The following is a 27,291-nucleotide window of genomic DNA, read 5'->3' as shown; positions in this document are numbered from 1 at the left end:
ACTAGATAAAAGACGACTGAGCTATCCATTAGAGTTGAAGTTCACTGTTCACTCATATTGATGTGCTGGGTCTTCCTTCCGTCGGCAACAAATTGGCGCCCGAACAGGGACAATTCTGAACGGGATTTGGACACTGCTGGCAGTGATCCAGGGCCACGGTTGGACGGAATAAAGGAGAAGCCGGTCCTGCAACGCAGCCCAGGAGGTGAAAAGCACAAGAATCCCCGCACCCGCGCCGGGAAGGTGAAAAGGACGTGGAGTCCCCCGCACCCGGGAGTGGATCCCGCCGGTCGCGCGTCGCCGAGATCTGCAGGTCGGAAGGTGGAAGGGAGTCCCCGCACCCGGGATGAGCCTATTTAGGGTCCCACCGGAAAAGCGCCGCCGAGGTCTTTGCAAAGGCTGCAATCGACGTATATAAAGGTATGAAAAGATAAGCGGCGTATTATTTGCTCAAATGCTTTTTAGAAAAGCGGAGCATTTTAGATACAGATTGTAGAAAAAGATTTGCCAGGGTTATTAGTATATGGGATAGCTAAAGGTTGTTTTACAAGTCCTGATACAGTTTTTTGAACAAACAGAGTGGCGTAAATTTGGAAATAAATTGTTTGATGATGTTAGGAACGATGTTAAGTTTACTGGGAGATTTGATGAGGCCATGGAGAATAGTGGCTAATGCATTAGCCACACATAAAGATGAACAAAGAGTTGCCGCTGCTGCAACAGAGTGGTCAGGACCACCAAGAAGGGTTAATAATGTTAATCCACAGCAAATAAATATGGAAGGAACAGATTGCCCGTTGCCACCTTCCGTTAGAACTTCTACTATTGCACAGGGGGCCTCGGGAAAATTGGAGGTGCCTGTGACAATGTCCTCTGATACAGAGGAGGAGCTTTCATTACCAGCAGCTCCAACCGCTCCAATAGAAAGTGAGGAAGGAGCAAGTGAAAGGACCAGTGCTAACTCATTTCTATCAAATATAAATCCCTTCACAACGGGGGAGCAGGGAAGAGAAGGTCTGCAGCCATCGAAGGCCTTTGCTGTTACGCCCCCTGTTGACCTGAACGTGCCTTTTGACCCAGGCCCTATTGGCCTTGAAAAGGAGCGATGGAGGCAAATAGCAAATGAGGCAGTGCGTGGAGGAAATGATGAAACGGCAGCACAGTTAACACAAGCTTTTCCGGTAGTATACTCGCCACCAGATGCACAGGGGAATGTGACCATTAATACGACAAATTTATACTGGAAACTATTAACTCAATTACGATCTACAGTAAATGATTCTGGTTTAAAGGGGGAACCTACTCGGCAAATGTTAGATTATATTTGGGGAACTAATATATTGCTCCCTGGGGACATACGTGGTATAATGAAGCTGATCCTAACACAACATCAACAGCTTCTTTTTAATGTGCATTGGCAAAGTGCTTGTCAAGAGGCAGTAGCTGTGATAAGGGCACCTGGAGATCCGTTGTATGGTGTCACGTTGGAGGAATTGATGGGACTCGGACCATATTATAGATTAGAGACACAAGCGTTGCTGGGTCCAGACAAAGCCAAAGAATCAATGAGATTGGCTCGAAGAGCCTTGGACCAAATTAGAGAGCCAGGGGGGATACCATCCTATATGGGCATCAAGCAAGGAAGGGAGGAACCATTTGGGTTGTTTATTGATCGAGTAGCAAACGCAATACAAGCGGCTGGGGTACCTGATTATCTAAAGGGCACTATTCTAAAGCAGTGTGCAATTCAAAACTGCAACCCTTCAACTCGTAGTATATTAGCTACGTTACCGGGAACTTGGACAATTGAGGAGGGTTTAGAAAGGATGGCTCAGGTACCCGTGGGTCCGCAGGCTATGTTGGTAGATGTAATAAAACAACTAGGGAATAGCATGAAAGAACAGGCACAGGTATTCAGACAGACTGCACAGCAATCGCAGAATCAAGTATTCGCTGCCCTTGCTCCTTTGCAAACGCCCGGAGGCCGTCCTACTGGCCGAGGGTCTTCACTGCAACCGCGTTGTTTTCGCTGTGGGATCACCGGACATAGGAAATGAGAGTGCAAAACGAGATCAGTGTGGTGTCATCTGTCGGTATGGTGCGTCGGGAAACAGCCAGAGCAGCAGGAAGGACCGCCCCGCGATGACACAAAAAGCGGCCTTTACCACAGCGGCCGGAACAACACCGTTTACCTCCGACCAGTCACCAGAGGGAGTCTCGGCTTGGATTTGGCAACAGCAGTAGATGTAACGCTATTGGACTCTAAACCCACCAGGGTAGGAACAGGAGTTATGGGACCAGTTACTGTCAATGGTGATCCTGTAGGAGCTTTATTGATCGGAAGATCGTCTGCTACCTTGAATGGATTACAAATATTGGTTGGACTTATAGATAAAGACTATTGTGGGGAAATACAGATTATAGTTTCTGCAATGTTTCCTCCAATGCATGTGCCACGGAATACAAAGATAGCTCAATTAATTCCGTTGCCACACCTTGCGGCATCTCTACCACCGATGGTCAATAAGGACCGAGGACTTGGAGCATTTGGCTCCACAGGAAAAATAGCGTTATTAACGCTTGGCATGCAGCAGAGACCACGACAAAAAATCACAGTATGTTTAAAGGATGAGAAACTGCAAACTGAGGCATTGTTGGACACTGGCGCAGATGTGACAATAATCAGTGCGCAAAGTTGGCCACCACATTGGCCTACATTCGAATCAAGTCTACAACAGAAAAATGACTTAACACTGACCTTAAAACAAATGGGACTCATACTTGCACCGGAAAAGGTTCAGGAGACAAGTCCCTGGAAGTTTTTGGTTTGGAAAATTACAGATTCCACCATTCAGCCTCAAAAACTTACAATCCAATCAAATATCAAAACTCTTAATGATGCTCAAAAACTGCTGGGAGATTTACAATGGATCAGGCCAGTAGTCGGGATTCCGAATGAACTGTTAAATCCCCTTCGGCCGTTATTAAAAGGAACTGATCCTGCTTCAAAAGTGACACTATCAGAAAAACAACAAGAAATACTACAACAAATCGCATCTTTGATCACAACGAGTGTCACGCATCGACGTGTATCTGACAAGCCACTCGATCTTACCATTCTATGTGGCTCAAAATGCCTGATGGGTGCCATAACACAGCAAAAAATAAAAACGGGGGAGAAGGGAGGAGAAACTGTGGTATTAGAATGGATAGCTCCTCCGTTACAACCTCGATGAACAATTCAAGAAAAAATTGCAACATTAGCAGAATTAGTAAAGAAGGGGAGGAATCGAATATTGCAAGTGGATGGGGTTCCTCCAAATATTATCTGGTTACCCATGAAGCCAGGCGATTTGGAATGGTATATACAAAACTCTGAAGAGTTACAAGCTGCACTACTACAGGATGGCGCTACTATAGTAGCAAAAACGTTACAATCAACTGCTCTGACATGGATGGAAAACCAGAGATGGATAACTAAGCCAAAACGATCGTCTATCCCACTTAAGAATGCAGTGACAGTTTTCACTGACGCAGGAAAACGTTCTGGAACTGCTGCAGTGACTTGGAAGGATGAGCATGGTTGGAAACATCAAATTTTACAAGCCCAAGATAAAGACTCATTACAGGCACTAGAACTTCTTGTAGTAGTATGGGCATTTATAAAATGGAGAGATGTTCCGTTAAATGTGGTATCCGATTCCTTATATGTAGTAGGCATAGCAAATGGTATAGAAGACTCAGCCTTGAGAGACTTAAAAAATGAACGGCTGTCAGAATTAATAATCAGTCTACAGATCGCCATAGCTCAAAGAAGTGAACTGTATGCAGTAATACACATAAGGAGTCATCAGTGGGAAGAAGGCCTGGGAGAAGGCAACGCTCGAGCGGACCGACTAGTCGCCGCAACAGCCACTGAAGCACCACTGTCACCCTTTTGCAGAGCTCGGGAGGCTCATGCTATTTTTCACCAGAACGCTAAAGGACTTGCGCGGGCTTACAAACTGTCTAGAGCTGATGCGCAGGCGACAGTAAAAGCTTGCCCAACGTGTAGTCACTACAATTCGGGTGTGGGAATCGGAATCAGAACAAACCCGAGAGGGATTAAAACCAACGAAGTGTGGCAAATGGACGTCACTCATGTCACAGCATTTGGCAGATTGAGATATCTGCATGTAACGATAGACACTTCTAGTCACATGATTTGGGCTACACCGCAGCCTGGGGAAAAAGTTCGGGATGTACGACGTCATCTTGCCAGTTGTTTTGCAGTAATGGGAGTACCACAAACCATAAAGACAGATAATGGTCCAGCCTATGTTAGTGGGCCACTTAAGCGATTTATGGAACTGTGGGACATTAAGCATATAACTGGTATTCCACATTCACCAACTGGTCAAGCTATAGTAGAAAGAGCTAATGGAACAGTTAAGCAGTATTTGGAAAAGTTTAAAGACATTACAGATATTAGAGAGAGGGTGGATAAAACCTTATTTGTTCTCAATCATTTGTGTGTATTTGGAGATGATGAGGAACCACCCGTGACACGTCACTACATTAAGTCTGAAAATGATAATAAATGTATTATGAGAGTACTGTACCGAGATACGAAAACGGGACAATGGCTGGGGCCTGCTGATGTGATTTATATGGGGCGAGGTTATGTGTGTATCTCTTCCCCTACAGGGCCAACCTGGGTGCCTAGTCGGTGTGTTAAACCAGCCATTGAAGAAAAGTCATCAAGTACGAATAACAGCAACCATGGCTGATCTAACGGCACAAGGGATTCTGGTTGCGTTATCTTTGACAATGACGGTTGGACGTAATAGTGCCATCCTAAGCAAAATCGATCCTCAAACCAATATGTGGGTCACTTGGGCAAATTAAACCAGACAAAGTTCATTTTGCCTATTCCTCGCTTCTGCGTCTGATCCTTTTGTTGATGAGTTGATTATGTTTGAAATGGTTAAGGGATCATACGCAAAAAATTGTAGTACAAGATAGTTGGTTTGAAGGTTGGTTTAAATCTGTTTTTGGGAACATGGGTGGATGGTTTTTTCTTCATCAAAGAGGAACTTCGTTTTCTACTTACAGTTATATTGATTATAGTTGCTGCAAAATAAAAACGGGGGAATTGTGGAGGAATCGTTAAGTGAGGAAGGACATGTGAATGTTGAGCAGTTGGGAGACAATGGGCTGGTGAAGCACCGAACTCAACTCACATGAGCCTTGGCACGTATGCAGCTGGCTGAGAGCCAATCAGGCTCAAGGACACGATGCCCTTGGGCCATCGGGAAAGTCCCTAAGGCGGGACAGGTAGCCAAAAGAAGGAGGACCAGACTGAAAAGCCCGGGAAGTGTTAACCAATCCTGAGCTTAGTTTCTGCAATATGTATGAGTTGATTATGTTCAAACTAGATAAAAGACGACTGAGCTATCCATTAAAGTTGAAGTTCACTGTTCACTCATATTGATGTGCTGGGTCTTCCTTCCGTCGGCAACAGTTAGTACAAGATGTGGCTATAATTATAAGGATACAAACTGCATTTCAAGTTCTTCACTGAAAATTTAAAGACAACATACACAATTAATCTGATTAAATGCTTTCTAAAGCAAGCACTACCAGATACCTTTGTTAACCATGATACAGGTTAGTAAGACAAAATCAAAGTACTCACGGATGTTCCAGATTCTCCAGGAGGTCCAGGGTTACCAGCTTCTCCAGGTTCACCCTGTACATGTGTAAAGATAAATTAATGAGTCATCAGGTAGAATATTTCTATGAATTTATTCTGTTACTACATACTGTTGCATGCTTATTCATGTTAACAGCTTATAGGAACTGTCTTTTATTGAGACTACCTAAAGGCAGTTGTTACATGTGTTTTTGCAGAACTGGAATCTGAAATTTTTGAAAGAATCTGTCAAACTAAGCTTTTAGTGAGACAGGAAGACAAACTTTCCCTGTGGGCTTTGGAAGTTCTTCCCTTTTATTATCCCATACATTACAAATTTCCTGTTTGTCTTCTTCTTTTCTAGTCACAAAAAAGCCAAAGAAGTATATTGACTATGTATATATGTATATTTTCCCTTTAAGATATATTTTTGCCTGGAAGTAAGTCCCTACAAATAAGAAAATACTATTTGGAGATTAATTTCAATTGAGTAGAGACATTATTGCTGAAGCTACTGTTAAAATAAATAATTACATAAAGAAAATCTATTAGGATAAAGTAATAGCATAATCGTTAGTAAAACTTTTACCACAGGCCATAAAATTTTTTTTTTTTTTTTTTGAGCCAATACAAAATATTATACATGTAAAAGATTCTTTGTCATGGTTCATTTTCAAATTTAGTTATGACTGATTATTTTCTAGCTCAGTGGACTGATAAATAAACCTTTATATAAACTACTCTGTTAGTAGAATGTTTAGCTAATAGTGTCACAGATACACAAATCTGTGAAAGGATAACAGAACTTGCTTTCCAATTGTCATGGAGTGCTGCGGTAACAAATAGATTTTTATTCCAGAGGATTTTTTTCAATTTGTGGTTGTTAATAGGGGATTTTTCCCCTCATTTTCTCATTAAACTTGTGTATCCTTCATATCCTGTATGACCTGCATGCCCCTGTGACAGTTCAATTAATGCAGTGTGCATCTTTCTCATTTCTATGCAATGGAAAAGTATAAATCATAAAACATGAAATTTAAACAAACCTCATACTGTAGATACCATTTTTTTTTTTCTTATAGAAGCTAACGTCAACGTGATGACCTCACTAGGACCAAAACTTGGCCAAATGTAAATATTAAGTTAGATAAATGAAATAAGATATGACTACCCAGGTGAATTCCAGAATAAGGTAATTAACAGATTATCAGAATTTTAGGGGCAATATTAACATACCCTTTAGAAAGGACACTTCTAAAGGGTAAAGTTGCCTTTAGAAACTGTGGTATGTTTAATTAGACACACTTAATTTTACAGTGATCTTAATGAATGATCCCTCTTAGTACTTAAAATTGTTTATGTGATAAAGCATATTTTAAAATATGTCTGGTGGATGGATACTTCAGGTCAATAAGCACTGAGTATTCTTTGTAAGAAAATTCATAATCTTCATTTCCTTATTATTTTCTGAACAGTAGTTTTGCTTTCAACTGACGTAAACATCCAAGGCCCAGCTTTGCAAAGTTTTGAGCAATTTACTGGATATTTAGAATATCTTTATGTTAGGCTTTTGATATCAAATTAGAGATCAGCGTGTGCTGGTACATTCTGTTTTTCCCCTTTTTCTTAATTATAAGCAGAACAAAGAGAATAATGGCTGGGCGGAAGCTGGTTTTAGGTGGTTCTGGTTGAGTGTAAGTCTCAAAACTTCTAGACTGCTCCATGGAGGATACAGGCATTAATAATGCAAGGCTACATGCATGTTTGTGCTTCAGATTTCTTTGAACATTTAAACCTTCGTGTGTACAGCAGGTGAACAAACAAGCTAGCTAAAAATACATGGCACTAAATGTGTCAAAAAGTGTTTATAATTTGACAGAAGGGGTCTTTGTATTAATGGTAAAAGATCTTCTGCTACTCCTCAACAATGACAGGAAGGATGCCAAAATATTTTTCCAATCAGCACTGCATTATATTATCTACAGTATGATATATCTCCTGAGGGGGGGCACAGGCCAAAGTATGCCGACATAATAAATAATAACAACAACAATAATAATAATACATTGGGGGAAAAAAGTATGTGGGAAGAGGAGGAAAAGGGAAAAGGCTTTGGTTTTGTTTAAAAGCGTGAACAGTCCTCCTATTGCAGTAACACAATGTGATAAAAACAAAACTCCTCCTGACAAAAACAACTCTCCATTATTTCTCAGCTTGCAGAACTCATTAAATGGAACTGAAATTAAGAGGAAAGGAGTCTTAACTAGGAAAACAAACAGTCATATGCTACAACTCGAGAAGGAGGAAGGAAGTAATTAGAAGAAATAAAACCTCCAAAATAATATATGTGGAAGCTTCTCTGTATGAATGCAGACAACACAGGAAATAAGCAAGAGGAAATAAAAATGACAACTAGGGATACACAAATCTGAATGTCATGTTGAATTAAATTTAGTGGGATGATTGTTGGGATTCTAAATCTGTTTCCAGATTTTCAACTAGCTTAAATCATCTTCAAACCTTTAACTTTATTGGAACTATATCTATTTCTATGGGGAACAAACACATATTGATGTGACTTTTGCTTCACCTCACAGATATGTTTACCACAGTATCTTATATTCTTAACCTTCCAGGTAGAAGGCTACATGATATTCTAAGCCACAGCAGTATAAAATAATACTGTTGAAGCCAATTATGTTACTTTAAACTGTGTAACCAAGGAAATCACCATAGCCTTATACTTACTAATCATTCCAAAAACTACATCTTCTCCCCCAAAGCTCTTGCCTAATACTTAAATAATTTTGTGATGTAAAATGTGAAAGAAAAAAAAAACAAACAACAAAACAAACAACAATAGTAAATCAGCCATTAGAAGTATTGGTTGATTACTATTAATAATTATTAATGAAAGATATTTTGGAACTGTAACATATCTGTATAGCACCAAAGAAGAATCAAAATATATATTCCTATTCCAACGTTTTCTCCTTCTAGGTATGACATAATCAACATTCTCACCTTTTCACCAACACCTCCAACAGAGCCAATTGAGCCTGGTGGGCCTTGGGGACCCTGCAATGATACAAGATGTTATTTCAAGTACAGTTACCCCAAATATATTGCTTATTACTGAATTTCAAAAGGAATTTAAAGAGAAAAATAGATTAATTCTTACATCAGCTCCATTAGGACCTTGGGGACCTCTTGGACCTGGAGGACCAGGTGGACCCTGTATCAAAGAGACAATTTGGTATATTTAAAATCATAGAATAAAAGTCCAGTGGGGCTTCTTTGGCCAACTATAAATCATATCTTCAATCTGTAAGAGACTTTTAATCTTCACAGTGCTACAACAACAGCAGGGCTAGATTGCAGCCCACTGCATGAGTTCACAAAAATATCCAAGATACATAGTACATGAGCTGAAAATGATATAATGATTGTGAATCATGAGGACTTGTTTCCCTGTGCATTACCTACATATCCCTTCCACTGCACAAAGACCTCAGAGTAGCTTATCTGTCTGGTAGCACCCATATGGCCGTAGTGTACCATGGTGACTACAGATGGGCAGTAAAAAAGCAGGCAGCCTTGGCATAAGGTGTTGGAGGCACACACAAAATGTAGATAGCTTGCAATTCTGTCAAGACCAGCACAGAAGGCATTGTGACAACAGCATAAACAGTTGAAGAATGTAGTCTCAAGATGACCCAGAGAAACAAAACCAAATAATGTTTACCATCTTTTGTCATACAATTACAGTCCAATGGAAAATGTGCCATTGATCCCTGATGCTATGGTACAATGCCCTGAAGTTCCTATTTCAGAAAAGCAGTTCCAAATTCTTCAGTGCAGTGGTGTCTTTTCTCTTTCTTTCCTGACCCTGCTTACCACTATCCTGTCAGGCAAACTTGGTTGCTTTGCTACCTACTTTTCAGAGTATTTTCTGAAGTTATATAAATCTTTATCTTAGAGTTAAGATGGATGCAGGAAAGCAAAATAAATCCCAGAGGCAGTTCAAAATGCACAAATGTTTCATGCTCAGGCAACAAATTCAGGAGTAAATTATCAAATTGTGAGCTACAGAGAAAATACAATAATACAAAGATGATACTCATTGCCCCCAGAGTGACCGATGGGGACAAAGTCTTACCATTGGGCCCACATCACCATTTTCACCTTTTTCACCTGGTGGGCCAGGCAGACCCTAAAACACAGGGAAGATATATGAAAACTATTAGTGGGTTATCTGGAATGATGAGATATAAATCAATATAAAACAATATATATATACATGTGAAACTTGGGCAGGGAAGGGGGGAACAAAAGAAAACCAAACCAAAACAAACCTATTTGTAATAAATAAATAAAATTAATTTTTCATATTACAGCAAATGTATATGTAGTCCTGGGATGTATAAACAAGGTGAATCAGAAAATTAAAAAAAAAAAAATAATGGACACACATAAATGCTAGGGTGGCTGACTTGAAAAACAGTGTCATCATTATCCAAAACCCAAGTGGGCGTTTGGATAATTTGATTTATGCTATGATACATATATATGTCAACAAAACATGATCAATGCAGCACAGTGAAGTGGCATGCAAAGATGTCTAAGCTACCTCAGTATTGGAAGCCGTAAAACTGCTTTAGCAAGGTGTCCACTGGAGGTAATGAATCCTGCTGAGAGGCATTGCATTGCGTTATGCAAACATTCTTACAAGCAAAGTGTCCAAGTTTGTCTAGTAACAAACATCAAGAGAAGGAAACTGTAGATGATGCTAATACTGATACCTAGCATAATGTTCCCCCAGCTAGAAACACTATCACCACTAAGCTGGGCAATCCTAAATGTAGGTTACTTGGCTTCTGCATCAAGCCAAGGAGTCCAATAGCATTGTAGTGATTTACGTTATATTAAGGTCTGGTTTTAAGTTTCATCTCCAGTGTTCTGCTACTTCCAAAGTATGTATCAAAATATTACCCACCAGATTGGAAAGGGCAACTTGTCATCTTAGCTACAAAGCTGTATAAAAATTAGGAAGTACGAACATAGCCAACACCATATCTATTTCTCAGCTGCCCTCCTACTTTGACACAATCTGAACAACAGAAAGACTTGTTAAAATTCAGAGGTATACCTTTTCTAAAAATGATGTATGTCTCTGTTGTCTATTACAGTGAAAACTTGGCTGACCTGTCAGTGCCTTGTGGTTGTTGTGAAAACTTATTTATTATTAAACATTCAACATGAAAAAGCCAATGTTAACTCATCAGATACTGCTGTTTTTTTGTTTGTTTGTTGTTTGTTTATCTATCTATCTATATGTATGTAGGTATATCCATTGCTTGTTTTAAAAGTTGCAATCTCAGGTACTGATTCTTCTAATTGTTTCTGTAAATATTAAATTTAAAGCACATTTTACACTGCTTGCAGAGGCCATATTTATGAAACCTCAAAGGCAATTAAACATTCAATTGATATTTATGTCTTTGAAAATATTATCAAAAGCCATTCAATGAACACTTAATTGTAACACTGAAAATTTCCTACTGATTTCACTGAATTGCTATTTCATTCATTATTGGACATGGCATTTTGGGAGTCTTTTCAGTTCCTTTTGGCAAGATGTTGTTGAGGTGCTTGCTATTTTTATATTTCAATATTTAAGTAAAATTGCCATAAACTGTGAGGTAACTTAAATATGTTAGTAGAGTTTTTCAGATTTTCTTGATTTTCTACTCCTTTTGTCAGAAATACCCTTCTTTAAAAATACTATAAAATATATTTTGAACAGCAACGAAATTCATAATTAAGGTAATAAATATTCAAAATAACACATTTTCACTTTTATGAACAAAAATACTTTTCCTTAATGACCAATTTAAGTATTATCACTAGAATTTAATTGAAATAAGTGTAATAGAATTACCATGGAATATTATATATAAGAAAGAAAAAATTACTCCTCGATAGTTCATTATTACCATGAGAACTGCATTACTTGATAAAAGAAATTCCTAATTTCTCAGTGATACTTCATACAATTAGCATTTTGGTCCACATACATAAAAGACAATCAGAATCAGAAAAATAATTCCTCTCTTTAAGCTAATTTATTTTTATCAGGTTTCTCAAAGTCAGTGCGTGCATTCTGAGGGCAGACTTTGCATCATGGCTGCAAAGTGGGTGGGTACCAATTACCCTGCTTGCGTAATGGAAGTTAAGGTTGACACTTAACGATACTTCAGACTTTTAGTTTTGGTAGCTAATACTGAGCTAGTGCTGATTTTTGGAGATGCTGAACATCAACTTTTTCTAACAAAAGCCAGCAACATGAGCAATAAAGATGGAGGCTGCCTGATGTAAATCTAGTGCAGTGCTCATGATGGATTTTTGCTGTGTTTTCAAAAAAAAAATCATGCTTCACTCCACTAAATTAGATATAATGCTAATTTTGTTGTGTTCCAGATGGGAAAGTGGCATATCTGTCTTAATGCTGGTATTACAGGTCTAAAGACAGTGCAGTTGGAGTGGGCTCTCAGGTGTCATAGCAAGATTTGTATCATGGACAGTGCCAAACTGATTCCAGTCTACTTCTGACTATTGTTTTTTTCACACTGATTAACCAAAAATGACTTAAATAGAAAAGCCCGTCTGAACTTTTTAGAAAGAACCTTTGTATCTCCCCAATGAGTTGTAAGTCTCTTAGATTTAAAGTTGCTATCTTTTATAATTTTCCATCTCAGTTCCTTTTGTATAAAGTAGGGTAGGTAATTATCTAAAATACGTTGGCGCAAATTTTGAGGGGTATGACTAACCTTAAGAGGAGTTACTCTTGACATTTTTTAGGGTAGCACAGATCAGAGTATGGAATTAGAGAGTCATTGAGATTGGAAAAGCCCTCTAAGATCATCTAGTCTAACCTTTTACCTAGCACTACCAAGTCCACCGTTAAACCATGCCAGTAAGCACCACATCTACACATTTTTTGAATACCTTCAGGGATGGTGACTCAACTACTACCCTGGCCAGCATGTTCCAATGCTTCACAACCCTTTTGGTGAAGAATTTTTTCCTAAATGTTTTCTTAATTTTCCTGAATATAGCTCAGACTTTCATCAAAAAAGAAAACTTCATCCTGCTATAGAGAAAACCAAAAATGTACAGCTGTGGGATCAAATCTGACAAGAAACAGTAAACTTACTGAGCTTTTTCATGCAGTCTCGAAGCCTGGTTTCTAAACTGAGCACCCGCTGGTGTAGTTCCTCATAGTCATAAGCACCAATCTCTTCTTGAATCCCAGTGAGTACAGTAGACAGATTCCTAATTTCTTCCTTGAACTGGGTGATTAGTTTGGCATCAGTTTTGTATTGTTCCAGAACTGGGATCAGTGGCAGGAGCTCATCCATCTTTTCTTTCAACTCCTGTTAAAGGTAATCAAATGCGTATTAGAGCAGTTTAAAGGAATTAAATCCTCTTATTCCCTGTTATGTAATATTTATGCCTGATTATTAAAATGACTCAAAAATGACTATTGATTTTAGTTAGAGCTATTATTTCAGTGTACTGTGAAAGTCTTAGAAATCTCAGAATTAATGGCAGTAAGCAGTAGACAAAATGTGTGAGATGATAGTTTATTTCTACTGAGGTATATGATTACCTTCCAGTGATCTGAACCAGACCTGTTGAGGGTCTGACTTTCCATCCAGAGGATATAAACCCCCATGGACTGTATCTTCCTGAGAAAAGGCGATTAGACCTGAACACCTGGTGACAGTCAAAAACATCACACCTGATCTATAGTGGGTAAGCTGTTCATTTTTATTTCACTCCTTAGAAATACTGAGTTCATTTTTTCCTAAATATCTGTTGGACCCTGTTTAGTTCTGATCTGGACACAGTGATATATACCTCTTTCTTCTGAAGTGAAAAATCCATGGTTCTTAAACTGTTTTGTACTTGTGGTACTTCTACATCACTAGGTGCCTTTGAACTTCCTCAGGCGTTCTTTGTTCTGGACTGTAGCAAATCATTTTATTGCTATGTGCAATTGGTATTTTGTCACCACTCCTGTTCCTAAATATCAATTAAGGAAAGCAAGGCTCCACTTGGGAATTCTTGGTTGCCCCTTTCTCAGACTTTTGTCATGTACATTGAGAATTTCTCTTTGTAACTTATAAAGACTGCTTATATTTTGTTTTTGTAATAATTCTTTTAAATGCAGTAAACTTAATCTTTACTAAATTAGTCTAGATTGAGGTTATTTTTTTCTTTCTTTTTATTTTTATTTTATTATTATTTTTTTTCTGTAGATAACCTCAATAATCCTTGCAATCAAAAGGTTTTGCTTTATGAAAAGCTTGTAGGTTTGCCCTTGATTTGCATATCTGTTTATATTTTGAGAAAACAGCAGGACTTCTGTGAGCAAATGCCAGAGGCATGAGGAGATGCAAGCCTGGACAAAACAAGAAAAAGGGTGGAAATAGAGACTTGTTAGGCACTAATATTAGGTGATAGTAGAGACTGAGAATGGATGAGGACACACAGGGAGAGGCTATTGAAGAGATTAGAAAATGGAGTCCTGAAGGAATAGATGGAATAGTCAGCAGATTAAAAGGGAAAGCAGAAGAGAACTAAATGGATGCCCAAGCACAAAGAAGAGGTGCAGAAGCAAATGTGGTCATTAGTTAGTATAGTCAATGAGATGCACGGAGATACGTACAGTTTGTTACATCACTCGTATAAATGGATGCAATAAGCATGGTAAAACATTTTCAAAATAAATAACATAATGTCAAACAGAATGCTTTTCTACTGAGGAGATGTGAAAGAAGCTGATAGTCAGGGTTGGCATTAGATTTGCTTGAAGATCTGCCTCTGAGTTTTTACCTCTCAAACGTGTTCTAGAACAGCTTGAGAGTTTTACGTCTCTTCAGTGCTCAGCTCATCCATGCAGTTTTAACAATGGTTTTCATATTGGAATTATTATTTGCTCAAAATAAAGGCCTATATGTGGAGTTGGAAAGAATAGTTTGCATGCAGGTTATCTTAATATCTAGGAAGTGGCATTTTAAATTACAAAGAGATATGTTGTTATAAATGGATTAGAAACCATCAGAAGTTTTCTTTGTATCTTTGGCTCTGTTCTCAAAGGGTCTTCCAATTATAGAATATTAGCAGAATTATTGAGGTGGACAGGAAGAAATGAAGAGTTTTTGTCTACAGTTAAAACTATTTTTTATTTGACTATCCTTATTAAAAATTCATCTTGAGCCTAATATATCTGTAAAAAACAAACAGTTGTGTCTTTCTTGATAACGAGACTAGGTTTTGTGATGTGGAATGCACAAAAAGCCAAAAGTTTATATTTGATTTTGAAATGATGAACTTAGGCTTTGGTTCTAGGGGCAGTAAGCAGTCAAAAATCATGGGTAAATCATGGATGGAAAAACAAAACTCAGCAAGATGATGAGTTTAGGAGAATTAGTGGAGGTAACTTATTCCTGACAGAATTTATGTCAGATGAGGTATCATTTGAGCAAACTGCTGTAACTTTTTTGGGGGGGACCAAATATCTTTTGCCTGGCATGAATGCTGATTTGACAGAAATATGACCATATTCTCAAGTGTGACCTGGATCAAATTTGTTCTATTTGGCTCTCAGAAACATGGAACCATAGCATAAAACATCCCGCTTCAGTAAATGATATAAAGATGTTTTTGGCGTTTTCATGAAAAACAAAACAAAACCAAAACCATAGTGTTTGCTGACGTTCCTAACTTGTTGCTGTGATCCGTGGCACAGGAACTAAATTGTACTGCAAAATGAATGGGTGGTAGGCATATTCTGGTGCTTTGCACCTGCTGGTGTGAGGGGTTTTGTTATATCAAGAAGTTCCTGTGTCTCAGGTAAGATAAAGCACTGGAATTTTAGTAGGCTGAATTTCAGAAAGCCAGCAGCATGTTGTGTGATGTTGACCTTCTAAATTCCTCTATCATTTGATTGGCTGGAAATCTGCTTTATGCTCCTGGCAAACTATCAAACTGAGGTTAAATGTCTGACCAATATAAATGCTGAATATTTAAAAGGTTAGAATACTGCAGGAGTCTGCTACCTTTGACATCACATATCAGACAGTCAAATTTTGATATTTTGTTCAAGAAAAACTATTATGAGGATAAAGAATATATAATGGCATTATAGAAATGTGTTGTAGCAATGAGTGATAAAAGGAAAAATTGCAGAGCTTTACTACCTGAAAATTACTAGAAGAATGTGTTCAGCCTCCTATATGAAGAGTGATGACAAAGAATAATGTTTGGTAGTCAGATCATTAAAGTATTTAATTCCTGATGCTATTAAGTCCAGAATATTCAGTGTCTCTGGAAAATAAATTAGCTATGTAATTGTTTAGGTATGTAACTTTAATGCTGATTAGAAAAGTATGTCCATTTTGTGTTTCATGAAGGGTTTAAATATAAATTTTGTTAATGTAAGCTTTGTAATATATTTTTTAGATTCTACCTTGCTGTCTTGCAACCTGAAATACTGTTTATCAGACTTGATATTTGAAGAACTTAACTATGTTTTTGTAAATTTTTCTCCTTAAAAGTACTTCAAATAGGTGTTTTGTTTTTTTTTTTTTTTCCTCTCAGAATACACAAAGCTGTTTTGTAATCTTTGCAACTCTCCTTCCTCACAAAAAGATTGGCTTGTGTTTTTTTCTTGTCATTAAAATTCCTTAGAAGTCTTTTTTTAATCATACAGATGCGACTGGGAATGATTGCCCTCCTCCCCTATCCCAAACTCAGAATAGCAAACCTTCAGACACGAAATTAGATCTTAATTCTACTGGATAAAAATTACAACAACCTGATTTATTATAGGCTTTCTTCCCTTCAACTGCAGTGAATGTCAGGCAGCAGTAAAAGTGCAGAACTCTCTAGTTACTTGCTATTAATTCCATTGGATCTGCCCATTTATCACTGGAGCTTGAATGAATATAAATTTCTCAGTATGACATGCACAATGATACAGGAAAAACAGGAATCTGTTTCTAGTGACATATCTCCAATATCTTAATAATTAATGGTTACTTCCTAGTACAATTAAATTGAACAGAGCAAAAGATTATTATCATAAAGGAAATCTTATTACGCTTTTCATTTTAATGTTGCTCTTGTATGAACATTTCAAGCTGAGATCTTAGCAGTCCATGCATTGCTGCTTAGTACATCGCTTCCAGCAGGCTTTCAAAGTTATTGTTAAAATAAAACCTACTTGAAAATGCTTTGTCATTAATGTCTTCCGATCATCTTCAATTTGCCGAAACTTGGCCTTCAGCCCTTTCATTTGTGTTTCCATTTTTAAAACATACTGGAAATCCCTCTGAGTCCGTAGATTTAAAACTTCAATAGATTGGGACATATTCTGAACCTGTTAAAGAAGAACACTCTCTAAATGCACTTTTTGTTGCTTTACTTTTTTTTTTTTTTTTTTTCCCTGCTCAGATAGTTAAATGTCAGGCAATAAAATGTACTTATGTCAAGGCTTTAGCTGTGAGCCATTTATACCACAGTATAGGTTTTAAATTCCATAACTGCATGACAGTACAAAAATTGGGGAACAGCGCTAACAGAGGGCTAGCGGGACTGAGATCTTTGAGCCACAGAGTATTTGGATAGTTTCTTTGAGGTAGAGAGGGGGATCCTTTCAGCACCATTTTCAATGGGCTGGAAAAATGCTGTTAATTGTTAGAGGCTACTTTGTCTTTTGTAGTAGATGCTGCCTGTTCTTCAGGATGCTCCATGCACCATGTGTTTCCTCCTCCACTTGAGGAACAGGACTAAGATTAGGAGAAAATTTCTGGGCTGTTACGAAGAGTGTGATTTTCATACCTAGTAGGCATTGGTATAATAATTCACTATAAGGAATACATGAGACTGTCCAGAGATAAGCTGGGATGGGGCCATCATTAAATTGGGATTTGCTTGTGGTTTTACAAGTATAAAATTAGAAACTTCAGCCAATTGTTTTAATAGTAGAAAATCATTTTTTATAGATAAGTGACTGTTCAGGAAACTGTAGTACTGCAAGTGACCTCATTTAGCACTTTCACTAAAATGAGGCAAGGACTTTTCATCTGGAGTTAATTATATATCTATATAATATATATGGATATATATATCTATATATAGATAATTATAATTATCTAGCAGTGCCTATTATAAAAGCAATGTTTTTCCCAGTCATAAACATGACACATTTTGCAAATGCAGTTATTATTTGACAGTAAGTGTTCCGTCCACTAAAACGGGAAAAAAGTGGACTATGAAAAAAAAAAAAAAGAATATTAAGTGCTGTATTGAAGTTTTGTCTCAAAAAAAAAAATTGACCTTCCTAATAAACCACAAAAGTAGCAGTACTCCTGTTGTCTGCAAGAGCATGTAAAATTTAAACTAATATTTGTATTTGAAATTAATATGTTGTAACCTACAGACTGCGGGGATTCAGAAAAATATATACTTAAAATAGTACAAATCAGCTTTTGGACGGTTACCATTGGCAGTTCCTAGAAGTATTTTTAAGTGAAAAAGTAACGTTTTTATTTCTTCTTTGCTTTCCAACTGTTGAGCAAGCAAGTAGTTCTTCGGTTTTGTGGTGACACACATGGTCCACAGGTCTGTAGGTATTTTTGTTGACACACAAAGCCACAGGTTTTTCTCTGTGACTTCATTTTGTACCTGTTCTCAAGCTGCATCTGCTGAGTACCATGAAATCTGTAGGAATGGTGAGTAAGAGGGCAGGCTTGTTGTTAAAGATGAAAAACATTAATTAGGCTTAAAAATTACTGGCTGTTTGGCGGTCATAGCTAACACGTTTACTGAATTAGGTCTTATCCTGAATTTTGATCGTTCCTACCTCCTGTCATAGATGGTAAGTGGAAAGCCAACTAATTGAGTTTGGCTGGGATTTTTATCAGTTTTGGAACAATATGAAGGTGGTGTGAACCCCATTCTAGGAGACTCTACCCTCACCAACGTATTTAGCTTGGAAAAATTCTGATGTTTTATTTCCTTGGGACCCTGAGATGGAAAAATAGCTCATTAAAACCTGTTAATATATTCTGTGGAGGAGAGGGCAAGGAGAAATAACTGAAGATGGGTATCAGGAGCAAACATGACTGCCTGTCCTCCCATCTCCTTTACATTTCTACTTTCTACATTTCTACTTTTCTCCTTTACATTTTACATAAGTTGAAAAACTTTCTTCTGAGAAAGGGATTGTTTTTGGGAAGTTTCTAAAACTACTTAGTTACATGTCATGCTATGGACTCTGTCAAAAACTGAAATTAAGTCCCTCCTGAAGTTCATGGAGGTTTATGAAGGGAACATCTGCTGGATTTAGCATTGGAGTGATTTTTCTATAGCTGAAAAAATACTGAAAATTGTATGCTGAAAAATGCATTTTTTTGGGGGGGGTCTACATTTTATGTTGCTTTCTGCTGTTGCTGTTCAAATGCTCTGTCTCAGTCCCTCAGGGTATGAACTACTAGCTGTTACACAGTAACTATAAACTTGGTTACCTACACAGGGAATGCAGAATAATAGTTTGTGTTTTCATGGTTGCAGTGTTTTTTTCGGTTCATACAAAATAACAGTTTACCAATTTTAATATATAAACAAGAGTGGATAATAGTGGGAATAAGAATTGGGTTGTTTAGACAAAATTTGCACCACCGGAGAATGAAATAAATAGTATTAACTGAGGAAATAAGAAATAAAAATAACTTAGAATTGTTTCTCATCTGTACGGTCTGCTTTGATGGTGCTGTCATGTCTGTATCTCATTATTTGCTGATAAGAGACAAGGAATGACCTTCAAGAGACTTACATGTTTGAAGCAGGAGCTGTAGTTTAAATCCCACAACAACGAGGAAGTTTAAGGTGGGATTTGTAACTGTTTTGACACAGGGAAAGTCAGTCCTGTATGTGTGTAAGAAAGGGTTTGGGGAATGAGCAAGAGAAAACGCAACTTCAGTTTGCTAGATAAGTGGCTTGGGTTGACAGAGGTGTGCTATGAGGGAAACAGACAAATTACGATAAGTGGTGAAAACACAGGTAGGGGATATACCCTGAAGGAATGTTTTTATAGATAACGCTTCAGGGCACCATTATATATTAAACTTAGAGAGGCAGGAGTGGATTTCCAGGGAAGTTCAGTGATCAAAAGGAGAAATTCATTGGGAAGACTTACCTTCTCTAGCAGCTGTCTAAGTTGTCTGCTCTTGGCATCTCTTGAACATAGGTTTTGTTCAGGTGCAACAACAGTACAAATGCAACGGCCATCAGGATCCTGGGCTGAACTATAAACTTGCCACCCTTCCTTGGGGCTAATCTGAGTCTGTAACACAACAACAATAATAAAAATAAAGGGAACAGAATAGATTTAATTGCTGTTTGAAAACACCACCTATTTTTCTTTATTGTTTGCATTATATATTTGCAGTGAGGTTCCTCCTAGTCATCACTCATTATCCTCTTAACTAATTAGGCTGGTGATTTTGCACAGTTTTGCCATGTTGCACATCTGCAGCAGAGTCTCTGAGCATTGTTTCCAGTGTGGGTGAGAGCAGTTTCCTGTTAGTGATTCAGCACAAGTGGTTGATGTAATTCTTTGCAGAGGGACGGTAAGGCTTTTCATTAACAGAGAACAAATATGTCCTTTCAGCTTGAATGACTTTTACTTTAGACTAATGGAAACAACAAAGACAGAAAAGAACAAATACAAAATCCCAAAGAGAAAGCACAGTCTGTGTGACTCACGCAATAGGGAATTGGCTGGGAAGCGGTTCTGGAGGTGTGTTAGCAGGTTTGCAGCACAGAAAACTCTTCTTGGTTGACTTCAGCTACACGTACACCAAAGGGAAGACAGGGGCAGTACTGAAAAGTACTAGGTTAGTTTAGATGATCGGGGGTGATGGCAGGCATGGCACAGGGCAGGAAAGGCATCACACTGTCCTTTACTGGCACAGAATTTTAGGAATTCCGAACCTGTTCTTTTTCAGCAACCACCACCACAAACAAGAGCAAAGTAAAAAACTGTATTTCAGAGCAGGCCAACACTACACTGCCTTTAAAACTCATGTGATACCTTGCAAGAGTAGGTAACTGTCTGCTTAATGGGATTTATAGAAATGCACAAGATCAGAACGAGACAAAGCACCATAATCAGATGATCGAACAAATTCAGGTGAGGGAATGAAAACTAATTGGCACCAGAAATATTTTGACTGTTTTCAGGCTGTAATTTCAAGCTAATATTCTGCATTATTCTTTTCTAATAATACTATATTGGCTGCTGAATTTTACAGTGCAGTTGCTAATGGATGACACTGAAATATTTTTGGTCTGGATAAAGTTGGAATAAATTAATTTTATTCTGAAATTCTACTCGGTGTCAGCACAAAGAGTGATTGTTAAAATTGGCAAGCTTTGATATTGATGCTTAGTGAGGAGTAAGTTGCATAGTTCCGTGCCTCAGAAAAGGTGCAGTATCTCTGTAGACTGAGGTCAGACGGGAAGGTAGCAATATTTTTCTGAGTATCAGCGCAATGTTAGAGAAGAGCATAGACTTTTTGTCCCCCACAGTGTCTATTTTGAAGAAGTCATTGAAGACAGCAGTGACCTCTTTTACTGTGGAGTTAACTAAAACAATTCAGAACTGTATTGTTCCCTTGTTTTGGAAGGAAGAATAAGGTATCATAGCGTAGATGACTAAACAGAGGACAGTCAAACCTGGGTTTGACAGAAAGGCATATCCAAAGGTCAGTGCTAAATTGTTGTGCTCTTGCAGCCTTAATTTTTAGGGCACAGGTGATCTAGTTTAACACATGGAGAAGAATAAAATCTAACCAAACTTACAACTGGAGAGATAATTTAAATTAGATTTGAGCAGCTACTAAAATGGCAAGCTAGAACAATTGAAACCTTATAGCTGGTGACCCTTTGAAGTGTAAGCTCTGTTCACAAGTTTCCATGCTGCTCTGTAGAAAGGCTTCCCAGTGTGCCCATACAAGAGCAACCTCTTGTTGAAGTTCAGGAGCCTAAAGCTTGCAATTATAATTCCTACAGAACAGAAATACTCCGTATAGTTTATGAATAAACTGTGATATTTGCGATACCTGCTATTTTTGGTTGATAGCAACAGATTTTACTGCATTCAAGTGAATAGAGTTCTCTGCAGTTGAGAATGGATGCGATAGCAGGATTGTGCATGGTCTGTAGTAAAGCAATTACAGTCCACGCTGTGTTGTCAAAGGTATTTGTATATGCTAACAATATGTATTGGTGTGTTTTGTCTGAGAAAATAATGTTTATTGATTAATTTGGCTGATATTTTCTTATGGCACTTAACGTATATCTTGATTTAAAAAAAAATAAAAAATGCAGTAGCTATTTGGGAAAATATTTTTCACAGTGAAAGACCTTCAGGCATAATATGAATGCGTTGTGATGGGCTGCCCATGCAGAAATGAGTGCTGAGACACCAGCTCCAGTGTGGGCTACATTTTTTTTTCTGGTATTCTTTGTTACCTGTGTGCATGCTATTGGGGTACCTTTGTTAACTAGGATGGGTAATACGAATAATTACAGAGAAAAATAAGCATGTGCAGGTAGGTGCACTTAGCTTTTTTTTTCTCTCTCTCTTTTTTTTTTTTTTTTTAATTTTCTTTGTCATTTAATGCCTATCTCAAGCAGAAACTGCTGTGCCACATGGAAAGAGCTAGAATGCATCAAAACCTTTTGAAAGCTGCTGAATCTAGTCTCCAAACGCAGGCTTACTGCTGACAGGCCTTAGTCAACAAACGAGAAAAGAAATAACGAGTGGTGAACAGCAGCAATGAAGACAAATCATTCTAGTTCTTGGAAATCTGGGGAAAACAGAAGAGTCTCTACAAAGAGCCATATTAATCTGCCTTGGCAGGCTGCTGAGTTACAGTCACTTTACTTACCTTACAAAGATTAATTTTTTTCACTTGCACTCACATTCTGATAAAGCTGCTATAGCTGCCTCCATTGTTACTAGTAATTGGGCAAATGGAAACACGTATACTCAGTATCAGTGCTTAAATAGAACAATACTTGTCAGTCGTAGGATTTTGGTCCTGGGAGTGAAACGTTGCTGAAGAGGGGGGTCTTTCCCCTGACCCTACATTTCTTCCAGCAAGGGGAGGAGAAAATGTTAATAAAGATGGGGAGGTTTTGCTCTTTTTTCCTGGTGCAAGATGTGCAATTTTTGAGCTGTGTATAGGAGAGAACTTCTGGAGAACCGCTTGCGCAGCACTGTTCACTAGAGAAGCTGCCAGGGGATGACACTAACTTGACAGCTAACTTTAATTGACTGCTGCCAATTAAAAAACAGGTAGTGATGACCACAGCATCGCTGAGCACCTGGGCCATAAAGTCTCAGCTAGAAGCTGAAGTTTAGAAAAAGGCAGCAGAGTTGTGGTGCTAGTTCTATAACAACACGCCACCTGATTGAAGATGGTATTTTTTCCACTTGGCAGATGTTGCCAAGCTCAGATAATCGGGTTTTTGTGCTTGTGTCCCCAGCTCTCCAGGCACTCCTGCTAGCCCTCTTGAAACCCAAAATGTGCATATAACTCCAATGTTTGAGTTTGAAGAGCATTACTAAAATAATACTCAGGAGGCATTTGTAACATCAGTGTTCCGATGAAGCCAAGGGAGGCATGGCAGTTTACACTACCTGGAATTTGAAAATGACAATATATATAATCATATATTAGTGTGTAAATATACATATGCCTACATGTTGCAACAACAAGTGTGCACCTCTTTGCCACTCAATTGCAACCTTAAACTTGGATTTAAATTAGATAGGGAACCTTATTTCTTATAATATCACATTGCCACAAGAACTAGCAAACTGTATTGTAGGTCAGTGGGCATAAACTCCATTTATAGAAAACAAACTGGAGCTTTTCCTTGTCTTTTCACCTTGATGCTCTAAAACTTATAAGAATTGTTTCTTACAATATAATTAAATTTAAAGTAGTGGTATTTAAAGTCTAAACGAAGTGACTTTCTGCAGTAATGCTTTTCCTGTGTGCATATATTCAATTAATTAAATGTTGATTAGTTAATGCATTTTTATTTACAACTGAAAAATTAAGTTCTGTATATTGTGCTCTACTGTACAAACAGTTAACTATATCTTTTACATAACACACTATCATACAAACATCTGACTGCAGTTATAATAAAATTGTTTTACTAACCATCTAGAAAAAATGTGTTCTAGTTTAACTTACAGATAACTTATAACTAGGATAGTGTTCCTAGCTAAACTATTACTTTAATTTTTACACTTTTCATTAATAGCTAATCACAGCTTTTCTGTAGGTCTTAATTAACAGAGGCTGTTGGATATGAGCATCAAACATACAAGCTGATATTTGTTATTTGTACAATTACCTTTCTAAAGTTCTGATACCCAGCTTCCTAGTACCAATTTTATTTTATCAGCTATTTATTTGCTTAACCATGCTCCAATAAAGGAAAAAATAAGAAAGGATCAGGCTCCTTGAATATTGTAGTCAATAGCTTATGTATAGCACTAATCAGACAAAAATTAAAAAGAAATCTTCTGATACCTGTTTTCCTTAATAATGCAGTACATTTTTTTTTTTTCTGGAGCAGTAAACAGGCAAAATATCGAAGCAAAAGAAATGGCATTGCTGTGCTATTTTTAGCATTTCACCCTCAAGATGAAGGCATTTGTTCTTAAATATTTAAGGATGCTATTTTAAAATCTTTTCTTTCATAGTAAGACCACAACATGCTCACCAATGTGCAGATTTATGATGCCCAAAAAGAAGCATGCATTAAGTGATGATAGGAAGATTAGTACTCTAAAAAGATTCACAGAGAGGCAACAGAGTAAAGCTTTTGCTGGCACTTATATTTGCTCAGCATTCAGATGGATTGCAACACATCACAGCTACTTACTGAAGTGGGTAGTCTGGTGGTATTTAGTCCTACCAGAGATGGGAGAGTTTGGGACATCCAGTTAGAGATCATTGCCACGGTACTAAGAACAGCACCAAGCTTCAGCAGTGGAGGGCTCATTGCTGTGGAGCTAATGAGTTTTCATAGTGACTGATTATCATCCCAGTGCAGGCTGGCGCTGAGAGGAGCACACGACAGCCTCAGCGGGGAAGGAGAGCAAGGTACCCAGATTGAATCATCTGTTAAGAACACTCTTATCTTTATTTGGTCTCTTTCTTTGCTCTTACTAACAATGCTTATCAGTATTTATTTGCTATTTATGACTGTAACACTTATTATAGGACTTGGCAGTCCTTTACATGCTAATAGCCATTGCAGTTTACAGTGGGAGATGGGATGAGTGAATTACCTCTTTATAGGTGCTGGAAAGTTAATTAGCACTTCATTAGTTTAGTCCTTGCAGAATGGACTAAAACAGTACATTTAGTCATCCTGTCTGAAATTCAAAAGCACAATCACAAAACTGAAACAAAGAAAACAAAACAACAAACAAAAAACTCCCTACTCCCCATCGCTGTTTTGGTAGAAATATGCTCAGGTATACTTCAAAAGATGATACAGGAACTATACTTGTCCCGGGGGACAGGGGAAGGGTGAGAGCTGTAAGCATGCCCATGAAAAGACAAAGGCAGGCATTCCCAGAAACCTCCCCAAATACCCCTTGATTTGTTGATCTCACATAAACTACAAACATCGGCAACTTTATAATTTGCAAGGCATGTTAAGATACATGTTAAGATAGTATTTAGTGTTTTGTTTTTATTTTTTTTTACTGTGCATGTTTTACACTGAAAATTTTTGCATTACAGGGCTGGCAGACTCAGTGTGTATTCACTGTTGTTAGGAATAGAAAATAAGTTGTGGGTTGCTCATATAGCATTTGGAGGCTTCTCTTGGCTCTATCTGCTGTTAAATCTGATGTTCTCTAGTGCTGTAGACTGATCTCCAGGTTCAGTAGCAATTAATCTTTTTCAGAAACTTAGTAACTGTGGGGGAAAAAAGTATATAAATCATTGTGTTGAGGTAGCTTTCCTTTTCTTTCTTTTTTTTTTTTTTTTTAAAGAGTTATTTTAAAAAGAAGAAATGCTGAGCAGGGATTTCTAATGGCAATTATTTTAGAAAGAACTTGCTTAAAAATTTGCAGAGATGGACTACTGTGTGTGCTTCCTGAGGCAATTATGGATTTAGTTTGTTTCTGAAGTTGTGTCCAAAGGAGTATATTTTTCTTAAAGAACTTTTAAAGTTTGTATGAAGGAAACCTGTAATAAAATGGAAAGGGTTGCATTTTAGAGCAGTGTGCCATCACAAATGCAAACTTCCTATACTTACTGTAAGTATAAACTTATAGTTTACGTGTAAACTTAAACTTGTAGTATCAGTCCTGCAAACAATATTTCAGATTCTTAGGTCTTGTACACCGAAGTCAGGCTAAATTTTCTCTTCCAACATTCATTTGGGATGATTTCAATCTCTTGTTTAACAAAGACACACGGAAAACTAGTTTTTAAAAAAGAAACAGAAAACCACGTGGAGGGCTATTATCTAATCTTACAAGGGGTCTTCAGGCACAAGGATTCAGCAATGGAATGAATTCACAGAGAAATTTCTCGCATCCCAACGTTATATATTTTCTGGGAGTCACACAGTAAGGTGAGCTGCAAAATGTTTCAGGTACTCAAAACAAAAACACGCTGAATTCACTGAAGAGGTGCACTTGAAAACTGAAAGAATGAGTTTATTTGTTTATATGCAGATTCTACACAGAAAAATAAGCTCTTTGCTAATTTCCATATACATATATAGACATGAAAGTAAAAGATCTATCTGAAAAGGATAAGTTAAAGTGTTAAACCTGTTGTAGTTTTAATTATCTGATGCATGTTGAATGCACACACTTGTGTGCATTTTGACTTATTTCACATATTTTGGCAAAACTTTTGGGACAAAATAATGTACAAGGGCCATTTTCTCCAAAGAATTCAAATTGCTTTCAGATTATGAGTCAATAGCAAATAATTCTGATGTTTGAATAAGAAAGCGTTGTGATTCTTTTGTTCAGTTTGAAATAAACAAAATCCCAGGGAAAAAAAAAAAAAGAAAAGAGTTGCACTGGATCAGTCTCCTTGATTCATTTAGTTCCTTTTTTTAGCAACAGCCAGCAGCAGATGCTTAATAGAGGAGCGTAAGAGAGCAAACATACTGCAATACTTTTCTTGCTGTAGCCTTCCAGCAAAGTGTGGTGCTTACAAGGCCTGAGGTTGTAACTGTGTTCAGTGGCCTTTCCAGGAAGCTTTCCTCCGTGAATTTCTCATCACTTTTTAACTCATCGGTAACTTGGGGTGGCACATCATCTACTGATATGGAGTTCTGCGGTTTAATTATGTCCTTTGTGAAAAGTATACTTACCAAAAGTTGTGATTAGACTGCAATTTTAAGAAATGCTGTGTTTAATTCCAGTCTGCTATTTTCCAATGAAAAATGCATTTTTGGTAAGCATAACCTTGATCTAATAG

General features: G+C 37.6%; 2 protein-coding genes across 4 annotated transcripts in view; both read right to left on the bottom strand.

Moving 5' to 3' along the window:
• LOC140003087 (uncharacterized) overlaps positions 1-9,893 on the bottom strand; it is a 38,404-nt gene extending 28,511 nt beyond the window's left edge. Inside the window, exons 1-4 of the mRNA XM_072041886.1 lie at positions 9,834-9,893; positions 8,856-8,909; positions 8,699-8,752; positions 5,678-5,731 (exon numbers count right to left, since the gene is read on the bottom strand). Coding sequence (XP_071897987.1) covers positions 5,678-5,731; positions 8,699-8,752; positions 8,856-8,909; positions 9,834-9,836 — 165 coding nt within the window. The 5' untranslated portion in view covers positions 9,837-9,893. The remainder of the gene's footprint in view (positions 1-5,677; positions 5,732-8,698; positions 8,753-8,855; positions 8,910-9,833) is intronic.
• Positions 9,894-12,247: 2,354 nt separating this feature from the next.
• LOC140003105 (noelin-3-like) overlaps positions 12,248-27,291 on the bottom strand; it is a 47,591-nt gene continuing 32,547 nt past the window's right edge. The window contains exons 1-4 of one of the 3 annotated variants that reach the window (XM_072041918.1): positions 24,719-24,864; positions 19,944-20,090; positions 16,968-17,123; positions 12,326-13,110 (exon numbers count right to left, since the gene is read on the bottom strand). In XM_072041918.1, coding sequence (XP_071898019.1) covers positions 12,862-13,110; positions 16,968-17,123; positions 19,944-20,090; positions 24,719-24,838 — 672 coding nt within the window. In that variant the 5' untranslated portion in view covers positions 24,839-24,864 and the 3' untranslated portion in view covers positions 12,326-12,861. Of the gene's footprint in view, positions 13,111-16,967; positions 17,124-19,943; positions 20,091-24,718; positions 24,880-27,291 lie in introns of those variants that run through there. The other 2 variants (XM_072041920.1, XM_072041919.1) reach the window with 2 other exon arrangements.

The sequence above is a fragment of the Anas platyrhynchos genome, chromosome 8 (genome assembly GCF_047663525.1).
Source record: "Anas platyrhynchos isolate ZD024472 breed Pekin duck chromosome 8, IASCAAS_PekinDuck_T2T, whole genome shotgun sequence".
Lineage (NCBI taxonomy): Eukaryota > Metazoa > Chordata > Aves > Anseriformes > Anatidae > Anas > Anas platyrhynchos.
Note: the sequence above shows the minus strand (reverse complement) of the source record. Positions and strands in the feature narration are given on the sequence as shown.